The sequence below is a fragment of the Pelodiscus sinensis genome, chromosome 8 (assembly GCF_049634645.1).
Source record: "Pelodiscus sinensis isolate JC-2024 chromosome 8, ASM4963464v1, whole genome shotgun sequence".
NCBI classification, from domain to species: Eukaryota; Metazoa; Chordata; order Testudines; family Trionychidae; genus Pelodiscus; species Pelodiscus sinensis.
The window spans coordinates 57,974,123-57,988,601 of NC_134718.1; the positions used below are offsets into that span (position 1 = coordinate 57,974,123).

The 14,479-nt window shown below is 43.8% G+C and overlaps 1 protein-coding gene across 4 annotated transcripts in view; it reads right to left on the minus strand.

Annotated features, from left to right (window-relative positions):
• Positions 1–14,175, minus strand: part of PLPP4 (phospholipid phosphatase 4) — a 111,911-nt gene extending 97,736 nt beyond the window's left edge. Inside the window, exons 1-2 of one of the 4 annotated variants that reach the window (XM_075935353.1) lie at positions 13,366–14,106; positions 9,976–10,077 (exon numbers count right to left, since the gene is read on the minus strand). In XM_075935353.1, coding sequence (XP_075791468.1) covers positions 9,976–10,077; positions 13,366–13,421 — 158 coding nt within the window. In that variant the 5' untranslated portion in view covers positions 13,422–14,106. Of the gene's footprint in view, positions 1–9,975; positions 10,078–13,365; positions 14,107–14,155 lie in introns of those variants that run through there. The other 3 variants (XM_075935351.1, XM_075935355.1, XM_075935352.1) reach the window with 3 other exon arrangements.
• Between the last annotated feature and the right edge of the window lie 304 nt (positions 14,176–14,479).

Genomic DNA, 14,479 nt, shown 5'->3' on the forward strand with positions numbered 1-14,479 from the left:
GGAAAATACAGAGGCACTAAGGGAGCTTAGAAACATTTTTCACTCTTTCAGCATTCCTGCATCGATGCACTGTGGTCATGCCTTAGTATTAGAGATGGTAAATATCGATTGATTGAATAATCGATTAAACTCGTTAATTCTTATTGGTTACTCAACCATTCTATAGTCCCCAGGGATGATGCAGGCAGCCAGTGCATTCTGGCTCCACTCCTGAGGATCAGCCCCCTGCCAGTCCAAGCTGCTGCCTCTGTATCAGAGGCAGCGGCGTGTGGTGCCAGACAGGAGCTTATCCACAAAGGGAACAAGTTTAAAAACCAACTCCCCTCACGGACTGGCTGCCTATCACCTTGTGCTGCTGTCTCTAATACAGAGGCAGCAGCATGAGGTGGCAGCAGCTTCTGTCCAGGTTGGGAGTTGAACTCCCAGACCCAGTGTGAGTTGGAAATGAGCTGGGCTGCTTGCTCGCCTGGCTCCTAGTACACTTTAAATGCAGAGCCGTAGTGGGGGTAGGTCCCAGACCTGGCGCAAGCCAGCCTGTTAAAAAATTTACTGGCAAGGGCGAGGAGGGGGAAAATGTATGTCGTGCTATAGCATTAACCTATAATGCTTTTGCTTATTGGTTAATCGGTTAATCGACTACAATATTGCATCCCTACTTGGTATGTAATAAAAGTGGAGAGATGCTGTAGTTCAAACTTTTGTGCTGGATCTCATACATCTGATATTGCTGGCAAATGCTCTAATATGCTTTGGTGTTTTGATTTCTAATAGTAAGCACAGAACTGGAAGTGAGATCATCTGATCCAGCTGGGGGAGGGTTTGGAAGAGGACTATAAACAGAGGAAGTTGGCTACTGAAAATTTTTCAGTATTAATTTTCTTTGTATTTGACTTTCTTTGTATTTCTTTGCATATTTCATGCACCGTGTTAATTATCCTTTGTTTTAGTATTCTTTCTTCCATAACATTTTACAAAATACATATAAGATATTTGTTAATTACTTGGGAGCCACAGTGGCACACATTCAAACAAGTGCACATGACCTCAATAAATGGTGCATAAGACACAACTCACTCCATGCATGGATGGAAAATCTTAGAGGGAACACTGTCCCAGACCCTTTACAACGCAGTTCCAGACAGGAAAATTACCTGACTGTCACTAACAAATAACCATTTCCTAGTCTTGCATAACAAACAAACTTCTGCACTCTACATGGCATCACTTCTAGATCCCTCTGAAGGAAATTAACACCATTAGCCATACAGAACCCCTGCATAAAAATTCTTGCAGAATTAAATAAGGCAGCACTTCAGCAAATCCACAAATTCTATCAGGCATATCACAAAGAGTCATGATGGACTCCTGTCATTAGATCATGATCATCTGGAGTTGTGTATGATGCTATAATCTCTCCTCTATTCACCAAGACACTACTTAGAATGATCATGAGATGCCTCAGATTTATGTATCGTCAGTTTGCTGATGATGGACAGCTGTATGTCTCCTGCAGTGAAGAAGCCTAAGAGTACGTCTAGACTACATGCCTCTGGCGACAGAGGCATGTAGATTAGGCTACCCGACACAGTAAAATGAAGCGGCGATTTAAATAATCGCCGCTTCATTTAAATTTACATGGCTGCCGCGCTGAGCCGACAAACAGCTGATCAGCTGTTTGTCGGCTCAGCGCGATAGTCTGGACGCTCCCCTGCCGACATCAAAGGTATTTGTCGACCACCCAGGTATGCCTCATCCCAGGAGGCATACGTGGGTGGTCGACAAATAGCTGATCAGCTGTTTGTCGGATCAGCGCGGCAGCCATGTAAATTTAAATGAAGCGGCGATTATTTAAATCGCCGCTTCATTTTACTGTGTCGGGTAGCCTAATCTACATGCCTCTGTCGCCAGAGGCATGTAGTCTAGACGTATCCTAAGACAACAGGAAGATGCTCCTGGAATGGAAAAGAGGTAGGGAGCATTTGGCTCTATCACAGCTTAGGAAAGGTAGAAAGGACATTGGTAGGGAAAGGGAAATGCCAGGTCTCTAGTCTCACCAACAAATGAGGGCATCAAACTCTATATTATCAAACCCATATAAATGCCGCAAGTGTTAGGATAAGGAAGCCCTTCTTTTATTTATACCCATGCCCTTCCACACAATAATTCAACCTCATACAGTGAGCAATGTTTCCTTCTCTTTCAGGGTAAGCTACTGCAACTCATTCTGTCTGGGTTCAATGCAAGTATTTTAGAGAGTTTGTCTGTTTGATCAAGAACTCCTCCTAAATGGTAAGAGTTAGGACCACCAAAATTGGCATACAGCTTCCTCTCATCATAACTTAAAGCAATATGAGGATTTGGTTGTGCCAGAAAAATGGGATGTACCTGGAATGGGATTGCATCTCATAAAACCAAACAGAATCAAGACAGAATCAACAAAACAAATACAGTCCTCAAAACTGACATAATTGCGTGCATGTTGAAAGAGAATGAACCAAGATTAATCAGAAAAAATAGAATCAACCTGGAATAGGATTGCTTCTCAGTAAACCTTACAGAAAAGAGATACAACAGAGAAATTTTGAGTAGTGCTCAGTTGTTGCAAAGCTAAATCAATGCATAAGCTTTGAAAAGTAGAAGACAGTGTTATTGGAAACCAAATTGACTAGAGACCTTTTTTTGTTAAAACACAGTGATGCTAAGAGTTTATAGGATTGAAGAAAGAAAATATACTTGATGGAATTCCCAAATTACAAACCCAAGCAACACCAGGCAAATCTGCTAGTGAGCAATAAAAGACAATGCAGACACAACCATGCTATGACTTCAGATCCTCCCTGCTTACCCATTCATTTTAGAACAAACGTTCAAGTTCTGGTCCTAATCTACAACAATAGACAGTAGATAAGAAAAGTCTACTGAAGAAAGCTCACCTGTCTAGGTAATTAGTCTCAGAGAAGTAGCCATGTTAGTCTGTAACTTTAAAAACAAGTAGTCCTGTGGCACCTTAGAGACTAACAACTATATTAGATCATGAGCTTTCATGAGTAAAACCCACTTCATCAGTTAATGTAAGATATATTAATAATGAAAGAGGAAAAGCATACTATGGAAAGTAGTAGGCTGAGTTAATTAGTGCTATGATCTATTGTTTACAAATATTCATCTCTGTTGTAGATAAAGCACACACAGTAAACAATAATATAAATATTATACACATATATGTATATAATACATATGTATATTAGCTGGCAGATAAATATATATCTTCCAGAAATGCCGTTAACAAGATTGTGCTGGTGGGAAGATATCCAATTACCCTGAGTAGCATTTATATTGTAATTACATCATATTCACTGAAGAGCTCAAGGTTTGATGAAGCAGTCCTGAAAGATTTTCTTTTTAATCAGTTGGAAGCAGCTTGAGAAATGTTAGGGATATGTTGTTCATTTAAAAATCCTCACGCTAAACCGTCAACAATGAACACCAGTACTCATAGCCTCACTTTAACCCAATGGTGTGATGTTCTGAGACATCCAAGAAATGGTTGAAAAGGATTCTCTTTCACAATATAGATTACTAGGTAATTCCTATCTGCAATCATCCTTAAAATATAATAGCAACACTCCATGAATATTTCCTTTTTTATGTTAAAGACCAATATACCCTGAGATTTTTCTATAGCTTCCTCTAATTGTCAGGTCAGTAAAGACTGTCTTATCAAATCTCCAATGACTGGCAAAAGTTAGTTACCGTGTATCAGTTGAAAGGTTAAATTTAACATGCTTCTGCATCAATAAGACACCATCAAAAATATTATGAGTCTTAGGAATAACTACAAATACATGAGGCACAAAATGTGTTCAGTTCATGGAACCATCCAAACTATTTTTTTAATTATTTTAAGAATAAAGGATTAAACTCTTAAGTTTGTAATATCAACAATGGGTCTCCACAATCCTAAATATCTGGCTTTGTAACTTCAGAGTAGTATTTATTTTTAATGCAGAGTAATTTTAAAAAGCAACATGAAGTTCAAATTAATTATTAAAATGGTTGAGTTGATTTTAAAAGGTATTTGATTTTATTGAACCAAATATAAAATTTGCCTTCACTTACATTATAAAGCTGATGAACTCCTACAGTTTAAAAGCATTCCTTTGCCTATATGTGATCATATCCGTTCTCAGAAGGATGGTCTCAGTCAGCCCATGTTATGATGCTGAATATTTTTTAACACGGAAGGAAACGTAGTTCATCAGAAGAAAACTGTACAGAATAAAAAAACAACACTACATTTTCCTATGTTTGCAGTTATGGGTGGAGGTTGTTTCACTCAATGCACTCAAAGAAAATTTACCCTTCATTTCAGGAAAGTGTGCATCAGCCTATGTTTTTCCTTGTAAACAATTTAGCAAGTTGTGGTTCAGAACTGTAGGAAGCAAAATAAATAAATATTACTAATCTCACCTCTCCTTCAGTAGCAATAAGCCTTGAGGAGTAAAATAATCTTCAGCACATGATCCTTATGAAAGCACATGACCTTGTCACTTGATTTTAATAGCTAAGATGTGCCTTGTTTATCAAGTGTAGATAAAGACACCAACTTAAATGATTTCTCAAACTGCTTCGTTATTATGATTGTATTAGTCTGAACTAGAGAATTATTCCAACTCCATGTTTGTACGTGCCAAACGGGTGCATAAATTATGGTGGTTTGTGGTATTATTTTCAAAAAGAACTTCAGAAACTTTCAAGACTACAATTGTTTGTCATCACAAGAAGAGTGATGGTGGTTACCAGCCCTACAGAGAGAAAAATTTGCTAGTCTTTTAAATACAGGGGATACAGCTGTTGCAGTATATTTTCAAACTAGACATATAGTGAATTTCAACAACTGTCAACAAAGTTACCTGAACTACTATATCAAATATTCCACTTTCACATATTTCAGCACTTCAGGAAATACGACAGTCATCACCAGCCAATGTTATGGCACTGAAAATGCATTTTTCTCTTTTGTGTGTCACAGTGAAAAATGCTCCAGTATATTATTTTGAGTTAGTCTGAAGATTGAAGCTAAAAATCCATCTGGGGGGAACAGACAACTCTCAAAGGATTGGTTCCACAGGTTATTACCATTCTCCTAAAGTAAACATTCTAAGTCTGTGAAGATTGACCCAAAAAAATCAACAAAATACATTCAGTTTACAAAGATGTTCTCAATCCAGTTTCTAGAGGACAAATACAGTATCCACATTTCAATGGGCAATTTCAGTATAGAAATGCCCTCCATGCTCACTGAAGTCAATGGGTGTCTTTCCCTAATGAAGGATGGAGACCACAAAGCCTTCTGAATCCTTCTGCATTTGACGAAGTGGGTCTTTGCCCATGAAAGCTTATGCTCCAATACATCTGTTAGGCTATAAGGTGCCACAGGACTCCTTGTCACTTTTGTTGAATCCTAGAGCATCTCAATGCTAGATGGTTGCTCCAGGCCAATACTGGGACAGCATAGGAAAATTTGTAATATTGCGGTCTAGATAGTCAGAGAGCTTCGGACTTCAAGGACTGACAATTTTCCGGATTTCGTTAATACTGGTAGAATAATGGGGGGTTTTAAGATATCTGAAAGATCTCTCCTCCCTATAATGACTCCATGAATTGTATTACAAGTTGTAACAAAAACGCAAATAAAATATAAAGCTGTACGAGCTAACAACATTTCAGAAGTAGAGTTCCTTCTTCTCTCACAACAAAAAAATTATTAGAAAGGAAAATACAGAGATTAGAAAGTAGTGTCTATCATAGGCAGTGCTCCCTTTAAGACTTTTCATCCCTGAACAGAGTGAGTTTTGTCTTGTGCACCAACATTGACATCATGTGTGCTTGTTCGGATATGCACCAGTTACTAACAAAACACACACACACATAAATACACGGTTCAGAGAGAGAGAGAGAGAGATTTAACTTGTTATACAAAAAAAATCCTAAACCAAGGGATAATTAACATGGTGCATGACTCTTTGGTACAGGAATCAGGACAAGGGGTGGGAGGTATGGGGGGGGGGGGCTCAGGCCAGAGGGTACAGGATTCAGGGCAGAGCGGAGCTCAGTATGGGAGGCTGAAAGGTTGGGGAGGTAGCAGCTTCTTGCTGAGGGGTGGCTGAAGCTGAGTTGCCCATTTCTCTGGTGGTTTCTTGCAGGGTATGGCCCCAGGACTGGGCTACCTGACCCCTCCGGAAGCTGTTTGCTGGGGGGAGGGACATGGAGCTGGGCTGCCCAACCCCTAGCCAGCTGGCAGCTCTTTATAGGAGGAAGGGCTGGGGCTGGGATGCCCAGTTCCATCAACTGGGGAGCAAGGGAAGAGCCCAGTGCTACCAGCCAGCTGCCCACCTGGCCAATGCTGCAACCGAGAGCCTCAGCCAGGGCCACCAGAGCAGCTGCCACCACCCGCCACGCAGCTCCAGCCCTGGCTCGGCCATGGGATCCTGCCTGCCATAGCTAGAACCAGGCCTGGTGAGGCTGCTCCAGCAGGGACAGTGTCACCGTGTCCCAGCTTCAGCTGGAGCAAACGGGGGCAGTCGCCTGCTACCACATGGCCTCACCAGAACGCATCAGGCCACTACCACCACCACCACTCATCTTCCAGTCCAGCAGGAAAGCGAGTGGTGGTGAGTGCCGTGGTGCGGCTCTGCAGGCTAAGTGAGCAGCTTACAATTTTTTGTGCACAGCTTAAAGGGAGCCCTGATAATCGTATGACCACACACCTTCTGGGTGTGGTGTACTGTCCCGTCATGGGGCACTGAGACCACTTAGAGAAAGAGAATAATGAGTTGGCTCTACAGCATGAGCTAAAAGCCAGCTGGCTATCAGCTAATGTGGTAGAGGTTCACACTCCATGTTCCAGAGGTCACAAATGCGATGGGTTAGAACAGTGGTCCCCAACGCGGTGCCTGCGGGCGCCATGGCGCCCGCCGGGGCATTTGTAGGCGCCCGCCGACAACCCGGGCTGGCCCCGCCCCCCGGCGCGCGGCGCACTGGAAGCGCAGGCCCCAGGCGTGCGACACTCACCGGCGCCTGGTGCGCGGCGCTCGGGCGGCCCCAGCCCCGGGGCACATGCGGGTGCGCGGCGCCCGTGCCGGCCCCAGGCACGCAGTCGGGCGGCGGCGCCAGCCCCGGGCCCACGGCACAAGGGGCTCGGGCGGTCCCGGCCCTGGCGTGCCCCAGGACGCGCGGCCCCGCCCCCGGGCGCCCGGCGCGTGAGTGGCCCCGCCCCCGGGCGCCCGGCGCGTGAGTGGCCCCGCCCCCGGGCGCCCGGGAGCCCATAAAGGGTGGGGACCACTGGGTTAGAATATCTGCCAGGGTTACAATATCAGTAGGGTTGCCAGATACTTTCACAAAAAATCCCAAACATGATAGGGAAAAAAATTGGTTAAGCAAAAAAAAAAAAAAAAAACAAAAAAAAACCATGGGGAGCCAAACTTGTTGAGCTCCCCGTGCTCCCCGCCCACACCTTCCATCCAAGAAAAACAGAAAATACCGGACATTTTATATGTCCAGTATTTTCTAGGTTTTTTTCTGGACAGAAGACGCAATGACCGGACTGTCTGAGCGAAAACCGGATGCCAGCCACCCCTAATTTATCAGCAAACAGCAGTGTGAAGCTAAGATTATCAGAATACTCCCATTCTACCCAGAGATCCTATCCTTATAACTATTATAGTTTAATGTGCAAACGTTCATAAACCAAAATACGTACCCAGATGTGAGTTTCAAATGATATGACTTCAGTACTTTTAGAAGTCATGATCTCTTCTTTGCCAAATGGATGCTGAAAATATCTTACTCTGTGTGTATGTGTGCGCGCACACATAGGCTGTGTCTAGACTGGCCACTTTTTCCGGAAAAGCACTTGCTTTTCCGGAAAAACTTGCCAGCTGTCTACACTGGCCGCTTGAATTTCCGCAAAAGCACTAACGATCTCATGTAAGATTGTCAGTGCTTTTGCGGAAATACTATGCTGCTCCCATTCGGGCAAAAGTCTTTTTCCGAAAAACTTTTGCGCAAAAGGGCCAGTGTAGACAGCAGAGATTTGTTTTCCGCAAAAAAGCCCCGATCGCGAAAATGGCGATTGGGGCTTTTTTGCAGAAAAGCGCGTCTAGATTGGCCACGGACGCTTTTCCGCAAAAAGTGCTTTTGCGGAAAAGCGTCCTGCCAATCTAGACACGCTTTTCTGAAAATGCTTTTAACGGAAAACTTTTCCGTTAAAAGCATTTCCGGAAAATCATGCCAGTGTACAGGTAGCCATATATTTAAAAACCAGAACTACTAGAAGGCAAAAGTGGAAGACTAGCCATATGAAAGGGCTAGTCTTGTATGATAAGTTATTGTGCTTTTGGAATTTGTATGATGTTACCTAAAGCATTTCTTTCCACCATTACAAGCTGTGAACTACTAAATCAAGAACATCGATGGATGCTGTTGTAGGAAGGAGACCATCTGGGAATAGGAGGAGTCCAGCTAACCAAGAAGGCAAGGAGCACCTTCATGCACTGGTTCACCAATTTATTGAGGAGGGCTTTGAACTAAGTTCAAAGGTGACTGAGGAGGGACATGGAAAACTATAGCAGAGTCATAGGAGCTGCAAAAATGAAATTGGGGTAGAATCCTCTTAACATCTTAGACATGGGTACACCAGCGGGGATGACAGAACTGACAAAATTTTGGGCAAGGTGTGGGGCGAGGCCATATTTAGAAGGGGCGGGGATGGAGCAGCCATCTTAACTGTGTGGCCAGTGCTCCAGCAAGGATTTAAATGGCCCGGGGTAGCTGGCATGGTAGTAGCAGCAGCAGCCAGAAGCTCTGTGCCTTTTTGAATCGCCGGGCCCCAGGGAAGTTATCCCCTCCCCCCATAAGTGGTCCGCTCTACACAAATGCAAGACCAATTGGAAATAAACAGGAAGAACTGGAAGTATTAATACATAAACTAAATTGTTACTTAACTGACATTACAAAGACTTGATGGGATATAGCTCATGACTGGAATAATAGTATGGGGGTATAGCTTGTACCAGCCAAACAGGTAAGGAAAAAAGGAGAAGGTGCATTATAAATCAAAAATATGTATATTTGTTCTGAGGTCCAGAAGCAGGTGAGAGCAGATGGAAAGCTAGGAAGAATACCATCAGGAACTCTTTAAAGATCTGAAAATCAAAAAGAAATACTACAAAAAGTAGAATAGTGATAGAGATGCAGCCGTGTTAGTCTGGTGTAGCTGAAACAAAAGACAGAACTATGTAGCACTTTAAAGACTAACAAGATGGTTGTGCCGATTTTCTTCCACATATTGATCTGAGGAAGTGGGTCTGGCCCACAAAAGCTCATCGCCTAATAAACCATCTTGTTAGTCTTTAAAGTGCTACAAAAAGTAGAAACATGGATGAATTGCTAAGGAGGAGTATAAAAGAATAACATAAGTATGTAAAGACAAAATCTTAGAGGCTAAGGCACAAAATGTACAGAACCTAAAAGGCTATAAGAAGAGAAAGGAGAATGTGGATTATCTATTTAGCAATGAAGGAGAGCCAATAACTTATGACATCAAGAAAGCTTAGCTGTTTCATTCCAATTTTGCTTCAGTCTTCACTAGAAAGATGTATTTAAGTTGGAAGGGCCAGATAAAATTCATATTAGGAACTAGCTATTGCAATCTTGGAACCATTAGCAATTATCTTTGAGAACTTCCAGAAGATGGGTGAGCTCCCAGACGAATGGAGAAGGGCAAAACACAAAACTGTATTTTTACAAAGAAATAACAAAACATACCCGGGGACTTATAGACTAGCCAGCCCATCTTCAATACTCCCAAAAGGGACAAACAAAAAAATTTGTCAATCACCTAGAGAATAACAGAGTTTTCAGAAAGAGCCAGCGTGAATTTGTTAAGAAAAATTCTTTAAAAGGTCCACTGACCTGGTAGATGAGGGGTGGGAAGCAGCAAATATGATCTTGATCCTAGTAAGGCTTTGACACAGTCCCATGGCAATTCTCATCAGCAAAATAGGGAAATGTGGTCTAGATGAAATTACAATGAGATTGATATACAACTGGTTGAAAGACTGTAATTAAAGTAGTTACCAGTGATTTGATGTCAAACTGGGAAGATGTATCTAAGGGTGTTCCACAAGTGTCAGTCTTGAGTCCAATACAAATTAATGAAAGTACTGAAATCACAGATTCTGGAGTGGAAAGTATGCTTATAAAATTTGTAAAGGAGAACAAGCTGTGAGGTGTTAAAAGCATGTTAGACAAGATTAGAATTCAAAATTACCTTGATAAATTAGATAATTGGTTTGAAGTCTAAAAGAGGACATTCAGTACGGTCAAGTGAAAAATAATTCATTTAAGAAGGAAAAATTCACAGCTACAATGGGAAATAACTGTCTAGGTTGGAGTAAGGCTCTTGGAGTTATAGTGGATCACAAATGAAATAAGGATCAATAATGTGATGGAGTTATGAAAAACACTAATATTCTGGGGTGTATTAATAGGATTGTCATATGTAAGACACAAGAGATAATTATCGCACTTCACTTCACACTTGTGACGCCTCCCCTGAGGTATTGTGTTCAGTTCTGGGTGCTATGTTCAATTCTGGGTGATGTGGACAATTAAGGTATCTCTACTCTGTGCGACTATTTTGGGATACCTCTGGTCTACCCCACGTCTTAAAAAGCTGCCAGTTATTTCAAATAGTTTTCGAAATAAGGGGCAAGCTATTTTGTCGTCCTGGTAACCCTCATTCCATGAGGATTAAGGGATGTCTCGAAATAGTGCATTATTTCGAAATTTGGTGCTATGTAGACTTGCCAAATTTCAAAATAGTCTATTTTAAAATAAATAAGATACACAATTTGCACAGTGCAAATTGTGTATCTTATTTCGAGTTTAGGATGCTGTTTAGATGCACCCTTAGAAAAAGTCCACAGGACAAGAGAGGAACAAAAATGATTAAAGGTTTAGACAATCTAGCCTATGGGAAAGATTTAAAAAAAAAACCAAGCCATATTTAGTCTTGAGAAAAGAAGACTCGGAAGGGACCTTCAAATATGTTAAGGGCTGTTATAAAAAGGAAAGTGATCAATTGTTCTCATTTGATGAAGGTTAGACAAGAGGTAAGTGTCTTAATCTGTGACAACAATTGAGATTTAGGGTAACAGGAAAAACTGTCTAGCTATAGGTTTAAGCTCAGGAAAGGCTTCCAAAAGAGGTTGTGGATTCTCCATCACTTGGAGGTTGGTCAAACTTTTGCTATGGTTTGGTCTAGGTTTACTTGGTCTTCTCTCAGTGCAGGGGACTGGGCTTGATGCCCTCTCAAGGTGCCAGCCCAACTCTTCTATGAGTCAATGAAAAATATCAGGATTTAGATCAAAAGGAAGATGTCGCATTTATCCAATGCGCTTCATTTCTCATAAAAGACCTGCCTTAATATTTTTTTTAAATAAGAGCTTTGAAGATTGTTAGCTAGAAGTATATTATGCTCATTAGCAATGACAGACTCAGGTAGAAATAAAATCAAAGGATTCAGATATTACTAGCTGTGAGGCAATGTCTATGTGTACTATTTTTATATGTGTTGGTGTCAAACCAGATTCATAGTTAAGTAGGTAAAAAATAAACAAGGTTTTTAAAAATTCCATCCAGTGGCAATAACCTTCATTTGATCAAAGAAACTGCTGCAGTTTCACTTACACTATAGAGATCGCAAAGTTTGATAATACATATTTTAAACATTTAGCTGCTGAATAATAAACCCATTTAAAATCAAGTTTTTTATTGTTCAAATTTCTAAAGTGTGACAGATTCTATCAAAGGAAAAAAGGGATTGTTACATTTTATTGGTTTAAGATTTGATGCAGGGAAAATTACTGTACAACAATAGTAATTATTTGACAAGGAATAAGAAGGAAATAGAGTAGCTATAGAAAACACTTGTATTTCTCCCAGAATCTTAAAAAGTCAGTTTTCCAACATCTCAGCTTCCTTTGTACAAATACAAATACACACTTTATAACCTTAACTACTATATTTTTATGTTCATGTGACTAGTCTTTCTTAGGAATCATGATGTTGCTCTTTTTTCATGAATGCATGTCCTTGGAATGTGAGCTGAAGATTCTGAAAGAGGCATGACACTCTGACACCCAGCTAGTTGTTTCAAGGCTGTGATATATTAGCTATGAAATTTAAAATAACACTGATCTAAAAGAAAAGACCACCTGCTCGCTCACTCACGCTCCCTCCCTCCCCGCAAATTGGGATTTTTATTTATTTATTGGTCCTTGACACATCATTGTTGTCCCAGCATAGATAGGGCATCGCTGTCTTTTTATTCATATTCTTTACAGATTATCCTCGGGACACAACGAAATTCATTGCAGCAGCTCTAGAGCCTTCAAAAACATCTGTGACAAGAAAGGGGTAGGAAGGAACCATCGGTCCCTACTATCCTACGTTCCTATTTTCTGAGATCGGCGAATAGCAACAGTTCTCCCTTCACTTAAAGCTACAGTGGGCGCCACCGAAACTGAATACACGGCTGGAAACGACCGTGCACACACACAGACGGACACGGCTTCCTCATTACAAGCCCCAAGATACAGCACTCAGGCAAAGGCTAGGAAGGCGTCGAGGAGTCAGTTGTTAGGAGCATGCATCGGTGTTGACTGGATTGATTAAACCCTTCTGTTTGGAGTTCTCCCCTGCTCCCCACCTTCGACATCAAGTAAAGCCAGGAGCTTATTAAGAAAGAAGCTGGGCAAAAATAAGAGGAAGGACTGACGGCCAGGGATACAGACAGACGCCTGGCGTGCATCCATCCTACTTCTGCAGTCCCTTGCTCCTCGAGTTCTATTTTCCTTCGAGCCCGTCCAGTCCCACCTGGCTCTCTTGATCAAACCCGTTTGACTTTAAAAATGGGAAGGCACTGAGCAGGAAACACTCCAGCCCATGCATGCAAAGCTCTGGACGTCCTTTCTGGAAGGCATTTTAGATGTGGTTCTATATCTAAAAAGGATGGAGCGTGTGTGTGTAAAAGGACAGAGGGCGGGATGGACTCGATGACTTCCTGAGGGCGATTCTATGTTGCGATTCTAGGATTCGATTCTAGAATTCTAGGATTCGATTCTAGGAATCGATTCTAGAATTCTATGTATGGGGGAGGATTCTGTAGCAAAGCAATGGGAGGGGGGCGGATAGCAAAGAAAGTCACAGGCAACTCAAGGGGGGCAGGGAGAAGTTCGGGCGCTCGGCAGCAGCAGCGGGGGCAGCCAGGAGCGAGTTCTCCCTCGGGCGGGTACTTACACGAAGACACCAAAGAGCAGAACTCGTATCCCGATCTCGAGAGCTAGATCCCGCATGGTTCGGCCGAGCGGCGGAGGGCAGGATCCAGGCAGGCGTCGGCCACTTCAGCACCCCACCTTCAATTCCATCCGCCAGAGCCGCGGCCGCGGGGTGCGGGGCTCGGCTGCTCTCGCCCGGCCAGACGCCCGCTGGGGGAACCAGGCGCTGGGCAAATCAGCAGCCCCCGCAGAGCCCGAGCAAGCCCCGGGCCCTTCCTGCCCATTCCCTCCCCGCCTGGGCTGAGAGTCAGCGGCGGGACACGGCTGGGCCGGGCTCGCAGTGGCGGCAGCCGCAGGCAACGCTCGGTCTCCCCGCGGAGCAGCGCACCTGGCGCCGGGCTGTGCTGACTGCCAGCCACGCTGACACCTGCGCCCGTGCGGCGGCGGCGGCGGCTGCTATTGATCCGCTCGTGCCCAGGCGCAGAAGGGGGAGGGTCCCCAGACTAACTTCCAGACGGGGGCGGGGGAGAATCCTGGGGAATTCCCCTCCCCCGCCCTGCCCTCCCCTCCCCTCCTACCCCACTCCGCAAACTCTGCTGCCTGCCCGTGGCTGTTCAGGCTCCGCCCAGCAGCCCAAAGGAACTATCCCCCCCCCCCCTCCCGCTAGCCACGCAGCTCCATCGCTCGTGTCGCCCCCCTTCCGTGCAGCTCTCAGCCTCGTCGGTGCTTTCCCGTTGTCTCTGATGCGCAGGGATTTCACAGGCCGTCCCCCGCCCTTCCAGACAGCCCCCCTCGCCCCAAGGGGGTTTTACCGTTCCCGACGGACGAGACTCCCCCGCTGGCTCGGTGAAGTTGGAAATCCCCACGCTCTCTGGAAAAGGGGGATTCCCACAGCTCCCAAGCAGACACCTGCGGCGCCGCGTTCTTTGCCCGGGACCCATCTGGATTCATGCACCCGGCTGCGTTGTAGGGACACCCACTGTAATCAGGAAAGATTGTCTGAGCAGCGGCTCATTTCCGTGGATTGTGACGGCTCCCCAGGTACTTTCAGGTTTGCAGCATTTCACACTTGCCTCTAAATCGAAGGCTGAATATTCCTTCGGAACACCAGTCCTAATCTCCCAGCCTCCCCTCTT